Source organism: Sorex araneus, chromosome 1 (genome assembly GCF_027595985.1).
Source record: "Sorex araneus isolate mSorAra2 chromosome 1, mSorAra2.pri, whole genome shotgun sequence".
NCBI lineage: Eukaryota > Metazoa > Chordata > Mammalia > Eulipotyphla > Soricidae > Sorex > Sorex araneus.
Window position 1 is genome coordinate 450,750,337 of NC_073302.1, and position 15,360 is coordinate 450,765,696.

Consider the following 15,360-nt stretch of genomic DNA (forward strand, 5'->3'; position numbering starts at 1 on the left):
AGGCGACCTGGGCCCTGTGGGGTCAGCCTCGAGCGTCTCTCGCTGATGTGCTCTGGGTTACCTGTGTCACCTGTGTTTGCCCGGCCGAGTGCTGGCGGGAGCAGGAACAGCCAGTCCCCAAGCAGACACGAAGGCTGTCGCTCCGGAGTCCCGGAGGCCAGACTCTGAATTCCTATCTTTTTACTTTATTTTTGCCTCCAAAGCGAAACATAGAGCCACCCCCAGAGATAATCCCGCAAAATGCACAGAATAGACCCTTCACCGTCCTCACGCTCGGTCTGGGGGTGGGGCGGTGCCTGGTGTTGCACGGGGGGGGGGGGGGGCATCAGTGCTGTGGGTGGAGCCAGGGGTCCCTGCATCTCCAGACCCTCTTTCCCAAGTGCAGAGTTGGGAGCACTGAGCACGGAGGCTTTGGGGTGTGGCGCACCAGGAAGTTCTCCTCTTACAAGAGGATTTTTTTTCCCTTTTGGGCCACACCCGGCGGTGCTCAGGGGTCACTCCTGGCTCTGCACTCAGGAGTCACTCCTGGCGGTGCTGGGGGACCCTATGGGAGGCCGGGGACTGAACCTGGTCGGCCGCGTGCCAGGCAACGCTGTCCCCGTTCTATTGTCTCTCCAGATCCAGGAATCCTGTCTTTTCACGGGGCTAATCAAATTCTTCTCCAGATGGGCCTAAACTCCAGACGGGTTGGAAAGTCAAATGCAATGGTTAGACTACAGCAGACTACAGCAGGTCAGACTACAGCAGGTCAGACTACAGCAGGTCAGACTACAGCAGGACTACAGCAGGACTACAGCAGGTCAGACTACAGCAGGATAACGGCCTCCTCTCCTCTCCCCGGTGTGCGACGGGGAGCCCGGGCCCCACCTAGGCTTGGCGGTTGGGCCCCCAACAGTACAGAGACCGTGTGCTCGCCCCTCTGAGGCCAGCCTCAGCCCCTGTTCTCCCCACAGACGCCGACGGAGCCCCGGGCACTCGCCACCAGCCTCCAGCCAGCAACCCCACTCACACGGGCGTGGGTGCGGTTCGCTCTGGGGGGGCCCTGCAGCGGGGTTGATGCCTTTCCAGGTGCTGCAGGCACTGCAGGCTGGGAGCTGAAGGAATTCCCATCTAAATGCAAATCAGGGCTGCTGGCTGGGAGGGCGGGGGTGGAGGGCGGTGCAGGGGGGGGGGGGGAGGCTCCAGCAGGGAGCAGGGGAGGCCGCTGTCCCGGCAGGCCACGGTCCCATCCCGCCTCGTGTCCCTGACTCCAGGCGCGGCCCAGGCAAAGGGCACGAGTCCTGCTTCTTGCCCCGATGCTCCTCCAGCCCGAGCTCCAGGGACCAGAGGCCTCGTCCCCTCGGGAGTGCCCCTCCCCCCACTGCCTCCTCCCCCACGGACCCCGCTGCCCACCTACTCAGGCAGGAGAGGGAGAGCGGCTCCTCCCACCCACTGACCGCTGCCAGTGTCCACTGCCTGCTGCCACCCACTGCCCACTGCCCGCCTCCCGCTGCCCACCACCTACTGCCCGCCGCCCACCAGCTCTTCCCCCAGCATGCCGTCTGCACCAGTGCACAGAGCGTCCCGCACTCTACAGGCCCCTGGGGTCTCTCGAGGTCAGTTTGCTCAGTCCCCCCCCCCCAACCACGGGCCCCAGCAGGCTCAGTCTCTTCCCGGGGAGCACAGGGGTGAAGGTGCGGCTGCGTGCTGGGGAGGCTGTCGTGCGGGCGGGCCAGGGGCAGAGGGGGGCCAGGGACCTCTGCCCTGCGACTTACACTCCCCCCCACGCCTCCTCCGGGCTGACGGGACAGGAGAGACGGCCCGGCTTGCCGCTGGCCCAGTTTCAGTGCCTGCCTCCCTGAACCCCGCCGGGAAGGACCCCCGAGCACAGCTGGGCGTGGCCCTCCTCAGAAAGGGTCCCCTCCGCCCAGGACCACCCCAGCACACGGCTCGGAGGCCCGGGGCTCGGCCATCTCCTGCAGGCCTCTGGCCCGGGACAGACGCCCCCTCGGGCCCTGCTGGGGAACGCCATGTGGCTGCCCCGAAGGCCACCGGCCTGGCAGCTGGGTGGCGGGACGGGGAGCTCTGGCGTGACCGGCAGGAAACAAGGAAACAGACCTGGAGGAGAGGCCGCACAAGGGCTCGGGCTGGCAGACGGCTGCTGGGCCTCAGCTCCTCAGCTGCCACTGCACCACCAGCGTGCACAGCCGTGCAGGGTGAGTGCACAGAGGGACAGTCGGGCACAGGGAGTGCAGAGCCCAAACAGTCAACCACAGGGAATGCACGACAGGAACGCAGAGGAAATGGGCGCGCATGGTGAACGCAGACAAAACAGTTAGGCACGGTGAAGACAGAGGAAACAGGCGGACACAGTGAATTGGAGGAAACAGGCGGTCATGGTGAATGCAGAGGAAACAGGCGGGCACAGTTAATACGGAGCAGTTGGACACACTGAACACAGACGAAACAGGCGGTCACAGTGACGACAGGAGACAGACACACTGAACACTGAGGAAACAGGTGGTCACAGTGACGACAGGAGACAGACACACTTAAGACAGGAAACAGGCAGTCACGGTGACGACAGGAGACAGTCAGACACACTGAACAGAGGAAACAGGCGGTCATGGTGACGACAGGAGACAGACACACTGAACACAGAGGAAACAGGCGACACCGTGAATGCAGAGGAAGAGCCGGACAGGGTGACGCAGAGGAAACAGGCGGCACATGGAGCCGTGAGGAAAGATGCTCAGTGTGTGTGGGGCGGGAGCGCGGCTCGGTGGCAGAGCACGTGCCTTGTACTGAGACCCCAGCAGAATACACACATTAAGCGCATACATGTGCATGTATGTATATAAACGCACAAAGATCCAATACCTTAACTGGGAACGCAGCTGCCAGGGACCAGAGTCAACAACCCCACAGACCCCGGACTCAGGTGGCCTCTATCCCCCCGCCCTGCCCCCAAACCAGCCCCGCCCAGCACCCAGCCCCCTGCCCCGCCCAGCCCCTTGAGCCCCTCTTGTCTGGGCTGTGTCCCTCTCCCCACAGGCCTGGGCCCGCAGAAACCCCTCCTCGCGCCCTGGATCCATCCCGCTGACCCCCGGATCAGCCCACCTGCGCGGGAGGGCTGACTGGGCACTGACCTCAGGCTGCGGCCTGACCTTTGGAACCTTTAGAGACGCCGTAGCACCTTCTCATCCCTGCGGGGCTGAGTGTCTACAACGTTCCTCGGCCATTCCCGAGTGAAGCAGGGCCAGGGAGATGCGGGGAGTGAGGCCCAGGCGGGTGGCGCCCAGCCCCAGACCCCGAGGGCCGACCACAGAGCCACAGGCTGGTGGGCGGAGAACCCTGGGGGGGGAGGAGGGGCTGGCGAGAGCACAGCAGGAAAGGCCTTGCCTTGCACTCGGCTAACCCGGGTTCGAGCCTCTGAGCCCCACCAGGAGTGATCCCTGAGCACCGAGTGAGGAGTAAGCCTGAGCACCACAGGGGTGACCCAAAACCAGGAAAAACAAATGAGAAAGAATCTCTGGAGTGACCTGCACAGGCTCCAGCCACTGCTGGGAAGCCCCCCTGGGCCTGGTGACAGCCCCAGGGCCCACTCGGGTTAGGCGGTGCCGAGGGTGTGGCCGCGACCCTGAGAGGACACGCGTGCCTGCAGGGCGTGCAGGTGCGGTCACAGCAGGGGCTGCCCGGGGTGGGGGAGACTGAGGCGCCACACGCTTCCTTCCTGCTGTCCCAACCCGCCCGAGCCCACCAGCCCCGGGCCAGCTCGCGCCTCCGCTGCAGCATCTTCCCCCCTCAGCCGCCACCGGAACCACCAGGAGCGGGCGGCAGGACCAGGCCACTGCGCCCTCCGGCCAGAGGGCCCTGGAGTGGCGCCCCCACTGCCCTGCGGCGCTGAGAATCCGGGCACTGTCTCCGGCCTGCCCCCAGCACAGGCCTGCCCGGCCACCTCCCCCAGGGCCACGCACAGGCCCGGGACCCCGGGCAGCCCCACCCGGCACCCTCATCCCGCCCGTGGGCAGTGCCACCTTCTCAGCGTGCGCGGAACAAGCCACCACCGGGCCGCCACGGGGCGAAGGAGCCTCCTCCTCACCCCGTTTCAGAATGACCCTCACTCAGCCAGGTCAGCAGGGGCCACGCCTGCCAGACAACCCATCCCTGACCCACTGAGGGCTGGGAGTGTAGACCATCCCGGCCCTGACCCGCTGAGGGCTGGGAGTGTAGACCATCCTGACCCCTGACCCGCTGAGGGCTGGGGGAGTGTAGACCATCCTGACCCCTGACCCGCTAAGGGCTGGGAGTGTAGACCATCCCGGCCCTGACCCGCTGAGGGCTGGGGGAGTGTAGACCATCCTGACCCCTGACCGGCTGAGGGCTGGGAGTGTAGACCATCCTGACCCCTGACCCGCTGAGGGCTGGGGGAGTGTAGACCATCCCGACCCCTGACCCGCTAAGGGCTGGGAGTGTAGACCATCCCGGCCCTGACCCAATGAGGGCCGGGAGTGTAGACCATCCCGGCCCTGACCCGCTGAGGGCTGGGGGAGTGTAGACCATCCCGACCCCTGACCCGCTGAGGGCTGGGAGTGTAGACCATCCTGACCCCTGACCCGCTGAGGGCTGGGGGAGTGTAGACCATCCTGACCCCTGACCGGCTGAGGGCTGGGAGTGTAGACCATCCTGACCCCTGACCCGCTGAGGGCTGGGAGTGTAGACCATCCTGGCCCTGACCCGCTGAGGGCTGGGGGAGTGTAGACCATCCCGGCCCTGACCCGCTGAGGGCTGGGAGTGTAGACCATCCCGACCCCTGACCCGCTGAGGGCTGGGAGTGTAGACCATCCCGACCCCTGACCCGCTGAGGGCTGGGAGTGTAGACCATCCCGACCCCTGACCCGCTGAGGGCTGGGAGTGTAGACCATCCCGACCCCTGACCCGCTGAGGGCTGGGGGAGTGTAGACCATCCCGGCCCTGACCCGCTGAGGGCTGGGGGAGTGTAGACCATCCTGACCCCTGACCCGCTGAGGGCTGGGAGTGTAGACCATCCTGACCCCTGACCCGCTGAGGGCTGGGAGTGTAGACCATCCTGACCCCTGACCCGCTGAGGGCTGGGGGAGTGTAGACCATCCCGACCCCTGACCCGCTGAGGGCTGGGGGAGTGTAGACCATCCCGACCCCTGACCCGCTGAGGGCTGGGGGAGTATAGACCATCCCGGCCCTGACCCGCTGAGGGCTGGGAGTGTAGACCATCCCAGCCCTGACCCGCTGAGGGCTGGGGGAGTGTAGACCATCCCGGGCCTGACCCGCTGAGGGCTGGGGGAGTGTAGACCATCCCGACCCCTGACCCGCTGAGGGCTGGGGGAGTGTAGACCATCCCGGGCCTGACCCGCTGAGGGCTGGGGGAGTGTAGACCATCCCGACCCCTGACCCGCTGAGGGCTGGGAGTGTAGACCATCCTGACCCCTGACCCGCTGAGGGCTGGGGGAGTATAGACCATCCCGGCCCTGACCCGCTGAGGGCTGGGAGTGTAGACCATCCTGACCCCTGACCCACTGAGGGTTGGGAGTGTAGACCATCCTGACCCCTGACCCGCTGAGGGCTGGGGGAGTGTAGACCATCCCGGCCCTGACCCGCTGAGGGCTGGGAGTGTAGACCATCCCGGGCCCTGACCCGATGAGGGCTGGGAGTGTAGACCATCCCGGCCCTGACCCGCTGAGGGCTGGGGGAGTGTAGACCATCCCGGCCCTGACCCGCTGAGGGCTGGGAGTGTAGACCATCCCAGCCCTGACCCGCTGAGGGCTGGGGGAGTGTAGACCATCCCGGGCCTGACCCGCTGAGGGCTGGGGGAGTGTAGACCATCCTGACCCCTGACCCGCTAAGGGCTGGGGGAGTGTAGACCATCCCGACCCCTGACCTGCTGAGGGCTGGGGGAGTATAGATCGTCCCGGCCCTGACCCGCTGAGGGCTGGGAGTGTAGACCATCCCGGGCCTGACCCGCTGAGGGCTGGGGTAGTGTAGACAATCCCGGGCCTGACCCGCTGAGGGCTGGGAATGTAGACCATCCTGACCCCTGACCCGCTGAGGGCTGGGAGTGTAGACCATCCCGGGCCTGACCCGCTGAGGGCTGGAGGAGTGTAGACCATCCTGACCCCTGACCCGCTGAGGGTTGGGAGTGTAGACCATCCCGGCCCTGACCCGCTGAGGGCTGGGGGAGTGTAGACCTTCCCGGCCCTGACCCGCTGAGGGCTGGGGGAGTGTAGACCATCCTGACCCCTGACCCGCTGAGGGCTGGGAGTGTAAACCATCCCGGCCCCTGACCCGCTGAGGGCTGGGGGAGTGTAGACCATCCGGACCCCTGACCCGCTGAGGGCTGGGGGAGTGTAGACCATCCTGACCCCTGACCCGCTGAGGGCCGGGAGTGTAAACCATCCCAGCCCTGACCCGCTGAGGGCTAGGGGAGTGTAGACCATCCCGGGCCTGACCCGCTGAGGGCTGGGGGAGTGTAGACCATCCCAGCCCTGACCCGCTGAGGGCTGGGGGAGTGTAGACCATCCCGGGTCCTGACACGCTGAGGGCTGGGAGTGCAGAAAGCTCCAGTGTCACTTCGACCCCCCAGTGGAAGCGACGGTCAGGCCTGGCCCTCTGGGTCTCATGGGCTCTGCACGGGCTGACACTCCAGGGACAGGCAGGTCACACCTGGGCCCCCAGCCCGCCCTGCCCCTCCCAGGCCACGTCCCCCTCCCACCCCCCTGCTCGCTCCCAGGGGCTCGGAGATGCTGGCGTCTGTCCCACAGGATGAGGCTGAAAACACGGGTGGTGACGTCCACTCTCCCGGCTGGCCGCTGGCCCTCCCTGTCCTGCCGCCTTCGCCACCGTCTTATGGGCAGAGGGTGGGCCAGGCTGCAGGCGGTGCCCGAGCGGGGAGGCTCTGCCTGTTCTGGAGGCTGCAGGGGGCATGGCCGCACCCCTGGCCCTGCGGCCTGCCTGGCGCCCGTTCTCGAGCGCCACAGACACCAAGTCTGCCTTCCGCTCCTCGACTGACGTCCCCTGACTACGGCAGGACGGGTGAGCTCTCCCCAGAGCCCGGCCCCTCCTCCCGCCCCGGCTGGCTCCGGGCAGTGCTGCTGGCCCCCCCCCCCCCCCCCGTCCTCCGCCGGCCCACCCTGCCCGGCCTCCTCCTCCACACCGCCACGCGTCACTCACTCCCCAAGCCCAGGACGATTCCCTTTTCTAGAAGGTTCTGCTAACCTCTCCCCTTCTTTGAGCCCCGCCGGTCACTCAAGGCGCAGAGGGGAGGGGCGGTGCCCCAGCACCAAAGCCTTCGCTGTCCCCATCAGTCACGTCCCCTCTGCCCCTGCCAGGGCTGTGGCCAGGCCACACTGTCCACTCTGCCCAGCTGCGCTGGCCCGAGCCTCTCCAGGCCCGAGAGCTCCAGGAGGCCCCCAACGCCCTGCAGGCCGAGCTCAGGGTCTGCAGCTGGGACCCCCGGGATCACCCCCACTGCCTCCTGGTCTTCCCCGAGCACTGCCGGGAGCAACGTGTGCCGGGAGGAGCCTTAGCACCGCAGGGGGCGGCCCCACAAGAACGAACGGGATGAAACGAGAAAGGAACGAGCACGAGCACCTTGGAGCACTTGGAAGGAGCACAGGTGACGCATGTTCCCGACATCACAGAGCATCTTCCTCCCCCAAACATGAGCTCGAGACCCCCACCGGGCAGCGAGGCGGCCCTGGGGCCCCCGCAGAGCGAGACTCGAGTCCTGCCCACCGGCCTTCTGCCCGGCCCGGCCCCTGCCGGACAGCTCACGGGGCGAAGCGCTGACGCCGGGGGCCGGGCCCAGGGTCCGCCGTGAGGACAGGGGTCCTCGCCCAGCCCTGCCCGGGGGGAGGGTGGCGTGGGGGTTAGTGCCAGCTCCCTCCCGGCCAGGGCCGACCACGACACCCCGCTGGCCCCCGCAACGTGGGACGGGAGCCCTGGGCACAGCCCCGCGGGGTCTGACGCTTGTCCCCGCTGCCCCCAGGCCCCTCCGAGCTGAGCTGGCGGCGATGCCACCCCCCTCTGGGGCCACACGCCGCCGCGGGGCTTGGACTTACGGTTCTGGGGGGAGGGTAGTGCGCTGGGGACACCGGCAGGGGCCGGGCCGGGCAGAACCTCTGTGCCGAGTCCGGCGGGGAGCAGGAAGCGTAGACGCGGTTCTCCAGCCGCTCGGGCTCATGCCGGTAGGACTCCAGCGGGAACGTGTGCTGCCTGCCGGCCCCGCTGGGCGCGGACGGCGAGGACGAGAGGCCTGCGGGGAGACAGCCGTGAGGGCGGGCGGGCCCCGCGAGCCTCGGCCGACCCGCAGCCCCCCTCCGGCCCGGGGTCTCGGGGCCCCCTGCAGGGGCTCCCACAGTCCAGCGGCACCTGGACTCTCCCTCCCCCACCCGGCCCCGGCTCAGCATGTCCCGGGACCCGGGGCCGCCCAGGACACCAGGAACCCGCGGCCCAGCGGCCACCACCCCAGCGAGGGCAGCAAGGCCTGCGGGGCCCCGTGCGGGCGCAGGGGAGAGGCAGGGGGACGAGTGCTGACCCCAGGCCCCGAGACCAGCGTCCTCCCAGGCTGGACCCCCGAGAATGCAGAGGGTGTCGCAGTCATGGGGTCCACCTGGGAGCCCGAGCTCACACCTTGGCGTGGACACGAATGTGGACGGCCACGCTCAGGCCTTTCCAAGGCCCGGGCAGCGTGTGGGGCAGTGATGGGGCAGTGAGGGGCAGTGAAGGGGCAGTGAGGGTCAGTGAGGGGCAGTGAGGGGCAGTAAGGGGTCACTGAGGGGTCAGTGAGGGGTCAGTGAGGGGCAGTAAGGGGGTCAGTGAGGGTCAGTGAGGGGCAGTAAGGGGGTCAGTGAGGGTCAGTGAGGGGTCAGTGAGGGGCAGTGAGGGGGTCAGTGAGGGGCAGTGAGGGGCAGTGAGGGGCAGTGAGTGTCAGTGAGGGTCAGTGAGGGGGCAGTGACGGGCAGTGAGGGGCAGTGAGGGTCAGTGAGTGTCAGTGAGGGGCAGTGAGGGCAGGGAGGGGAGCAGGGGCAGGAGGGTGGCCGCAGCCCCCAGCTGAGCCCCAGCGGGGCGACGCCCACAGGCCTGCAGGAGCGGGCCCGCAGCCAAGGCCTGTCCCGGTGCTGGGGCCTGGCCCCCCCGGCTTTGTGTAAAGTCGAGGTGCGGAGAGCCGCTGGCAGACGGTTCCTGCAGTGAGCCGGGCTGCAGCCCCCACCCCGCCTCGCCCCACCCCAGTGTCCTTAGAGCAGCAGGACGGGGCGGGGACCCCGTGGGCTCCCAGCGTCCCCGACTCCTGACGCGCACTGCGCCTGCGTGACTTCCCGGGTGCACCTGGGGGTGGGCTGAGGACAGTGGGGGGGTCCCACCGCTCCAGTGTGTCAGGGTGGCCGGGAGGGCGGAGGCTGTGAGCCCAGCCCCAGGCGTCCCCGCTGTCAAGTGGCCAGTGACCGTGCCGGAAACTAGCCCGGAACGCAAACCAGAGGTGGAGGGGGGAGGGGGGCCTGCGCGCCCTGACCCCACCCCTGCCACAGTGGGCCGAAGGCTGCATGCAGCTGCCCCCGCCAGGGCCCCTCTGAGCCTCCAGCCCCAGGCAGGCATGGCCTGGGTGTGGCTGACACCCCCACAGGTACAAGGGTGATGACGAGTCCTGCAGGGGTACAGGGATGATGATGTGGCCTGCAGGAGTGCGGGGTGAGAGCAAGTCCCCACAGGGAGGTTGGCCCAGCCCCCAGCAGTGACCGTGACAGAAGCTGAAACAAAACAAACAACCCGGCTCAGGCCTCAGGGGAGAGCCGAGGCGGGACTGGGCCGGAACCGGGCAGGAACCAGTGCTCCTTCCATCGCCTTGGGTATGAGCACCCACGTGCCCACCCTCGGGAGTGCGGAAAGCCCTGCCCAGGCCCCCTGCTGTGCCCTCCCTCCTGGGCCCCCGGAGGGGTGATGGAGTCTCACAGGGGCGCGGGGTGACGGGTGAGTCCTGCAGGGGTGAGGGGTGACGGGTGAGTCCTGCAGGGGTGAGGGGTGACAGGTGAGTCCTGCAGGGGTGCGGGAGTGATGGAGAGTCTCGCAGGGTGCCAGCGGGCATCCTCTGCCCTCCTGAGCCCACTGCCCGGCCCAGCCTGCACAGGGGAGCGTAGGCCTTGCCAGGCCCTGCCGGGTCTGGGGTGGAGGAGCTGGGGGCTCCTGGCCACGGGTGGGCAGTGGGGTGGGGGCGGCACATTTCCGGGCAGCTGCTCGGGCCCTGGTGCAGACGCGACCTCCACACAGCCGCCCCGCGTGCCCCGTCCACGTGCCCAGTCCCATGTGCCCTATCCCATGTGCCCCGTCCCATGTGCCCTGTCCCATGTGCCCTGTCCCATGTGCCCTGTCCGTGTGCCCGTCCCATGTGCCCTGTTCATGTGTCCCGCCCCGCGTGCCCTGTCCCATGTGCCCAGTCCCATGTGCCCCGCCCTGTGTGCCCTGTCCCATGTGCCCAGTCCCATGTGCCCCATCTGTGTGCCCCGCCCTGCGTGCCCTGTCTGTGTGGGCGTGCTCAAGACCCGTCCTTCCACCAGCCACTGACCATGACCATGCTGGCCAATGTGGGTGGTTCCGAGCCCAGAGCCTCCAGGCGCAGAGCCCCGCCCACTGCCCAGCCCCCCCCAGCCCGCCAGGCCTCCCTCCTGGGGTGCGGCTGCAGCCGGACTCGGGTGTGTTGACTGGACACATCAGCTGGCCCAGGCCGGCTGTGAGCCAGAACGGGGCGCAGGGCCCAGAAGCTGCCCAGTACCTCCCCGAGGCTGTGCATGCCCCAGGGCAGCTCCCCAGATGGGGGGGCAGAGGCAGGACCCCGTGGGGGGACACAGCCACTCCGGGGCCACCCGAGGAAGAGCCTCTGCACCCGGCTTCGTGCGGGATTCCCACAGCCCTGGCCCTTGGCAGCCTCAGAGGGACTCCCCGGCCCCCCACGGTCCTGGGGGTGGCCCTGCAGGTGGGCTTGGGGGTGGGGGGCTCTGGGAGCACCAGAGAGATGAGCCCCAACTCCTTCCTGGGTCCCCCGACAGGCGGAACGAAGGTGAGATCAGCGTCTGGGTCTGAGGCCGAGTGAGGTGGGTGGGGCGTGGGCAGGGGTGGCGGCGTGACGGGCCAGTGGCGGGGGCGGCAGGGCGGCGGGAGAGGTGGGGTCACAGGTGGGCACCGCAGCCCCGTGCGAAGCTGTGACGGGACGTGAGCCGTGCGTGGGTGCGGGGAGGATGCTCGAAGGGCGGAGCACGTGCCTGCACCGGCATCCACCCCGGCGTGTCCCCCCAGAAGGGGCGCGGGCAGGCGCGGGCACGGCTGCCTCAAGGCCACCGGGAGGCCGGCCCAGCCCCCAGCAGTGACGTGACAGAAGCTGAAACAAAACAAACAACCCGCCGGGGCTCAGGCCTCGGGGGAGAGCCGAGGCGGGACTGGGCCGGAACCGGGCCGGAACCAGTGCTCCTTCCGCTGCCTTGGGTGTGAGCGCCCACGCGCCCACCCTGCCCCACGGGGACCCCCAGGCTCTGAGACCCGGCAGGTGGGAAAGGGGTCAGTCTCGTCACCCACGCAGAGCCCCTCAGACACGGCGAGGACGGAGCCCGGGGACGCGGCCAGGTGACCTGGCAGTGGACAGGGCGGGGCGGCCTGATCACGGCACACGCAGAGGAGACGCCCCGAGGCCTGGGGGATGGCCCCAGGCGCCCAGCGTCTTGGCCAGCAGAAGGTCCAGCCCGGCACCGCAAGGGGGCGCACCCTGGGGTCGTCCTGCCTCCCCCAAACCAACAAAATGGGGTGCGGGTCATAAACCAGTCTCGGAATGCAGCGGCTGCTGGCAGAAACACCTCTGGACTTGACACCAGAACCCCCAGAACCCCAAAACTGGGCGGCGCATTCACGACCGTGCAACGTCGTAGGCTCTTTGTTACCAACATAGAAAACACACGATCTAATGACGCGGTTCCGACAGGTCTGACTGTTGGGGAAAAACTCCAAACAATGATTGTAGGATGACATTACTTTGTCCTCTCCCCCCTTGGCATGAGTAGCTTGCCCCGGTTTTTCCCAGAGTTTAGGCTTACCCCAGTCACACCCATCAAGGTGTTCCCGAATCTCTCCCATCCCTTTGTTTCTGGGGTCACCTCAGGCCCCTCCCCGGGCAGGCGGGCGGCAGGGGAAGGCGGGGGCCACACCGGGGCCGCCTGCACCCGAGAAGTGCTCCCCTGTGAGGGCCCCGCGGCCAGGCCCCGTGATTAGCTATAATCACTTCTCCATGCTCTTTTCCCCAAAAGAATTAATCCGCGGCTTTCCCTTAATCTGACTCTGCTAATTTGTAAAGTCAGACCTTCCTAGGACACTGAATATTATAACATTGCCTTTCTCCCCTCTTTGGGCCTTTTGAATAATTTACTTTAAAGCTATGTCTTTTTTGTATAGACACAAGAAGACATGATTGTGAGTTTCCTGTCGAAAACTGAATGTAATCAAAGTAAGGAGAGAGGGGCCGGAGCGAGAGCACAGCGGGAAGGGCGTTTGCCTTGCACGCAGCCGACCCGGGTTCGATCCCTGGCATCCCATATGGTCCCCTGAGCACTGCCAGGAGTAATTCCTGAGTGCAAAGCCAGGAGTAACCCCTGAGCATTGCTGGGTGTGACCCCCCCCAAAAAAAAGCAAAAAAAAAAAAAGCAAAAAAAAAACAAAGTAAGGAGAGAGTGAAAATCATCCGCCACACAGGTGAGGGGGGTGGGGGGTATGCGGGGGTCCCTGGTGGTGGAACATGTGCACTGGTGAAGGGACGGGTGTTTGAGCATAGTATGACTGAGACTCGATCCTAAAGGCCCTGCAATTGTTCTCACGGTGACTCAATTTAAAAAATAAACTATTAAAAAAGTTAAAAAATTAAAAAAAAAGGGGTGTGGGGGCCTGACCCAGAGTGAAGGCGCTGCCCTGCCAGAGTGAGCCCTGTGGCCCCGGGTCCAGGCGCCGAGGCCAGGCTCTGCTGCCCCAGTGCGGCCCTGGCACCGAGCAGCGTCTCTGGCACAAATGAGGTGTCACGGGTGACACGAGGTGACACGGGTGACCCGGCCCAGTGTATGAGCACTGTGCGTGGTGAAGTGTGAGCACTGTGGATGGTGAGGTGTGTGAGCACTGTGGATGGTAAAGTGTGCGAGCACTGTGGGTGGTGAAGTGTGAGCACTGTGGACGGTGAGGTGTGAGCACTGTGGGTGGTGGTGTGAGCACTGTGGACGGTGAGGTGTGAGCACTGTGGGTGGTGGTGTGAGCACTGTGGATGGTGAGGTGTGAGCACTGTGAGTGGCAACAGCTAGCAGGCAGGAAGGGGAGGGGGACAGTAGCTGGCGGGATACCCGGCAGCGGGCAGGAAGCTTTCCTCACGGCCTGATGTGCAGATCGAAAGTAGCTCGTTAAAAACAGCAGCACTTTCCACCGTGACCAGTGGCAGGACATGACTGTCGCCTTCTCGGCCGGGTCAGGGGCTTGGGAGGCCAGCGACGCCCGTCAGCGGGAGATGCCCACGGAGCAACCCGGGACACCACCTCACACCACAGAGACTGGCTCACGCCCAGGAGAACAGGGGCCCGGCTGGGGCGGGGCGGGAGGGACGCCCCTCACTGAGGGGGTGGGGGGGCGGGAGGGACGCCCCTCACTGCGGGGGGGGGCGGGAGGGACGCCCCCCTGGGCCGCGGCTCTGCCCCCCGACGTGTGTTCTGTAAACACAGCGAGGACACGTGTTCCCCCCCGGCCCTGCTCCCGGGCCAGTGCTCAGGGCCACGTGGCCGCGCCTCTCCTTTCTGGGGTCACCTCAGGCCCCTCCCCGGGCAGGCGGGCGGCAGGGGAAGGCGGGGGCCACACCGGGGCCGCCTGCACCCGAGAAGTGCTCCCCTGTGAGGGCCCCGCGGCCAGGCCCCCCAGGCCCTTCCCGGGAACAGTGCAGGAAGCGAGGCCGGGGGCTCCCGGGGCGCTGGGGAGCGGCTGACCTGTCCCCACCCTGGCTGACCCTCACGAGCAAAGAGGTGGGGCCCACACAACGGGGCCCGGGGGCGACCAGGCCGCGGGAGCAGGGGTGCGGGGCCCCCACACTGTCACCTCCTCGGTCAGCACCGCCTGCACTCCCGCAGGAGCGTCCCCGGGACCCGGACACCAGGCGCCCGCTGCAGTCTCGCCGCCCCCGGGCCGTGGGGGCAGACTAGCCCCGCCCCCACGGCCCCGCCCACCTGTGCCCGCCGCCCGCCCAGGCCTCAGGGGCAGACTAGCCCCGCCCCCACGGCCCCGCCCACCTGTGCCCGCCGCCCGCCCAGGCCTCAGGGGCAGACTAGCCCCGCCCCCACGGCCCCGCCCACCTGTGCCCGCCGCCCGCCCAGGCCTCAGGGGCAGACTAGCCCCGCCCCCACGGCCCCGCCCACCTGTGCCCGCCGCCCGCCCAGGCCTCAGGGGCAGACTAGCCCCGCCCCACGGCCCCGCCCACCTGTGCCCGCCGCCCGCCCAGGCCTCAGGGGCAGACTAGCCCCGCCCCCACGGCCCCGCCCACCTGTGCCCGCCGCCCGCCCAGGCCTCAGGGGCAGACTAGCCCCGCCCCACGGCCCCGCCCACCTGTGCCCGCCGCGTCAGGGGCAGACTAGCCCCGCCCCCACGGCCCCGCCAGTGCAACCCTGTTGGGAAGAGGCTCTGGCAGAGCCGACACTTAGGGGGAGTCCCTGGGCCGCCCCACCCAGAGCAAACGGTCCTTTTAAGGAGTGGGGGTCACACACACCCCCACATATAACCCCACACCCCACATACGCACATACACGCCACATACACTCACGCACACACTCACACATCCACACATATACACACACACTCCACATTCACTCTTAGACACACACACACACACCACATGCATCCCAAATACACCCACTTCACATACAAACATACACATCACATACCCTCACGCACACACTCACACACCCACACATATACACACACTCCCCATTCACTCTTAGACACACATACACACTACATACACCCCAAATACACCCACTTCACATACACACCACATACACTCACGCACACACACACATACCCACACATAAAACACACACACTCCGCATTCACTCTTAGACACACATACACTCCACATACACCCCAAATACACCCACTTCACATACACACATATACATCACATACCCTCATGCACACACTCACACACCCACACATATACACATACACTCCACATTCACTCTTAGACACACATACACACCACATACACCCACATATGCACATATACTCCCCATACACCTACATACATACATACACCCACATACACACATACATTCCACATAAACCCATACACAC

The 15,360-nt window shown here is 66.8% G+C and overlaps 1 protein-coding gene across 7 annotated transcripts in view; it reads right to left on the reverse strand.

Annotated features, from left to right (window-relative positions):
• Positions 1-15,360, reverse strand: part of PRKAG2 (protein kinase AMP-activated non-catalytic subunit gamma 2) — a 111,165-nt gene that overhangs the window by 42,651 nt on the left and 53,154 nt on the right. For 4 of the 7 annotated variants that reach the window (XM_055131267.1, XM_055131284.1, XM_055131274.1 and 1 more), the window contains exon 4: positions 8,076-8,269. The exons of 1 other annotated variant lie outside the window; for it this stretch is intronic. In XM_055131267.1, the coding sequence (XP_054987242.1) occupies positions 8,076-8,269 (194 nt within the window). Of the gene's footprint in view, positions 1-8,075; positions 8,270-15,360 lie in introns of those variants that run through there. 2 more of the 7 variants (XM_055131323.1, XM_004620189.3) reach the window with 2 other exon arrangements.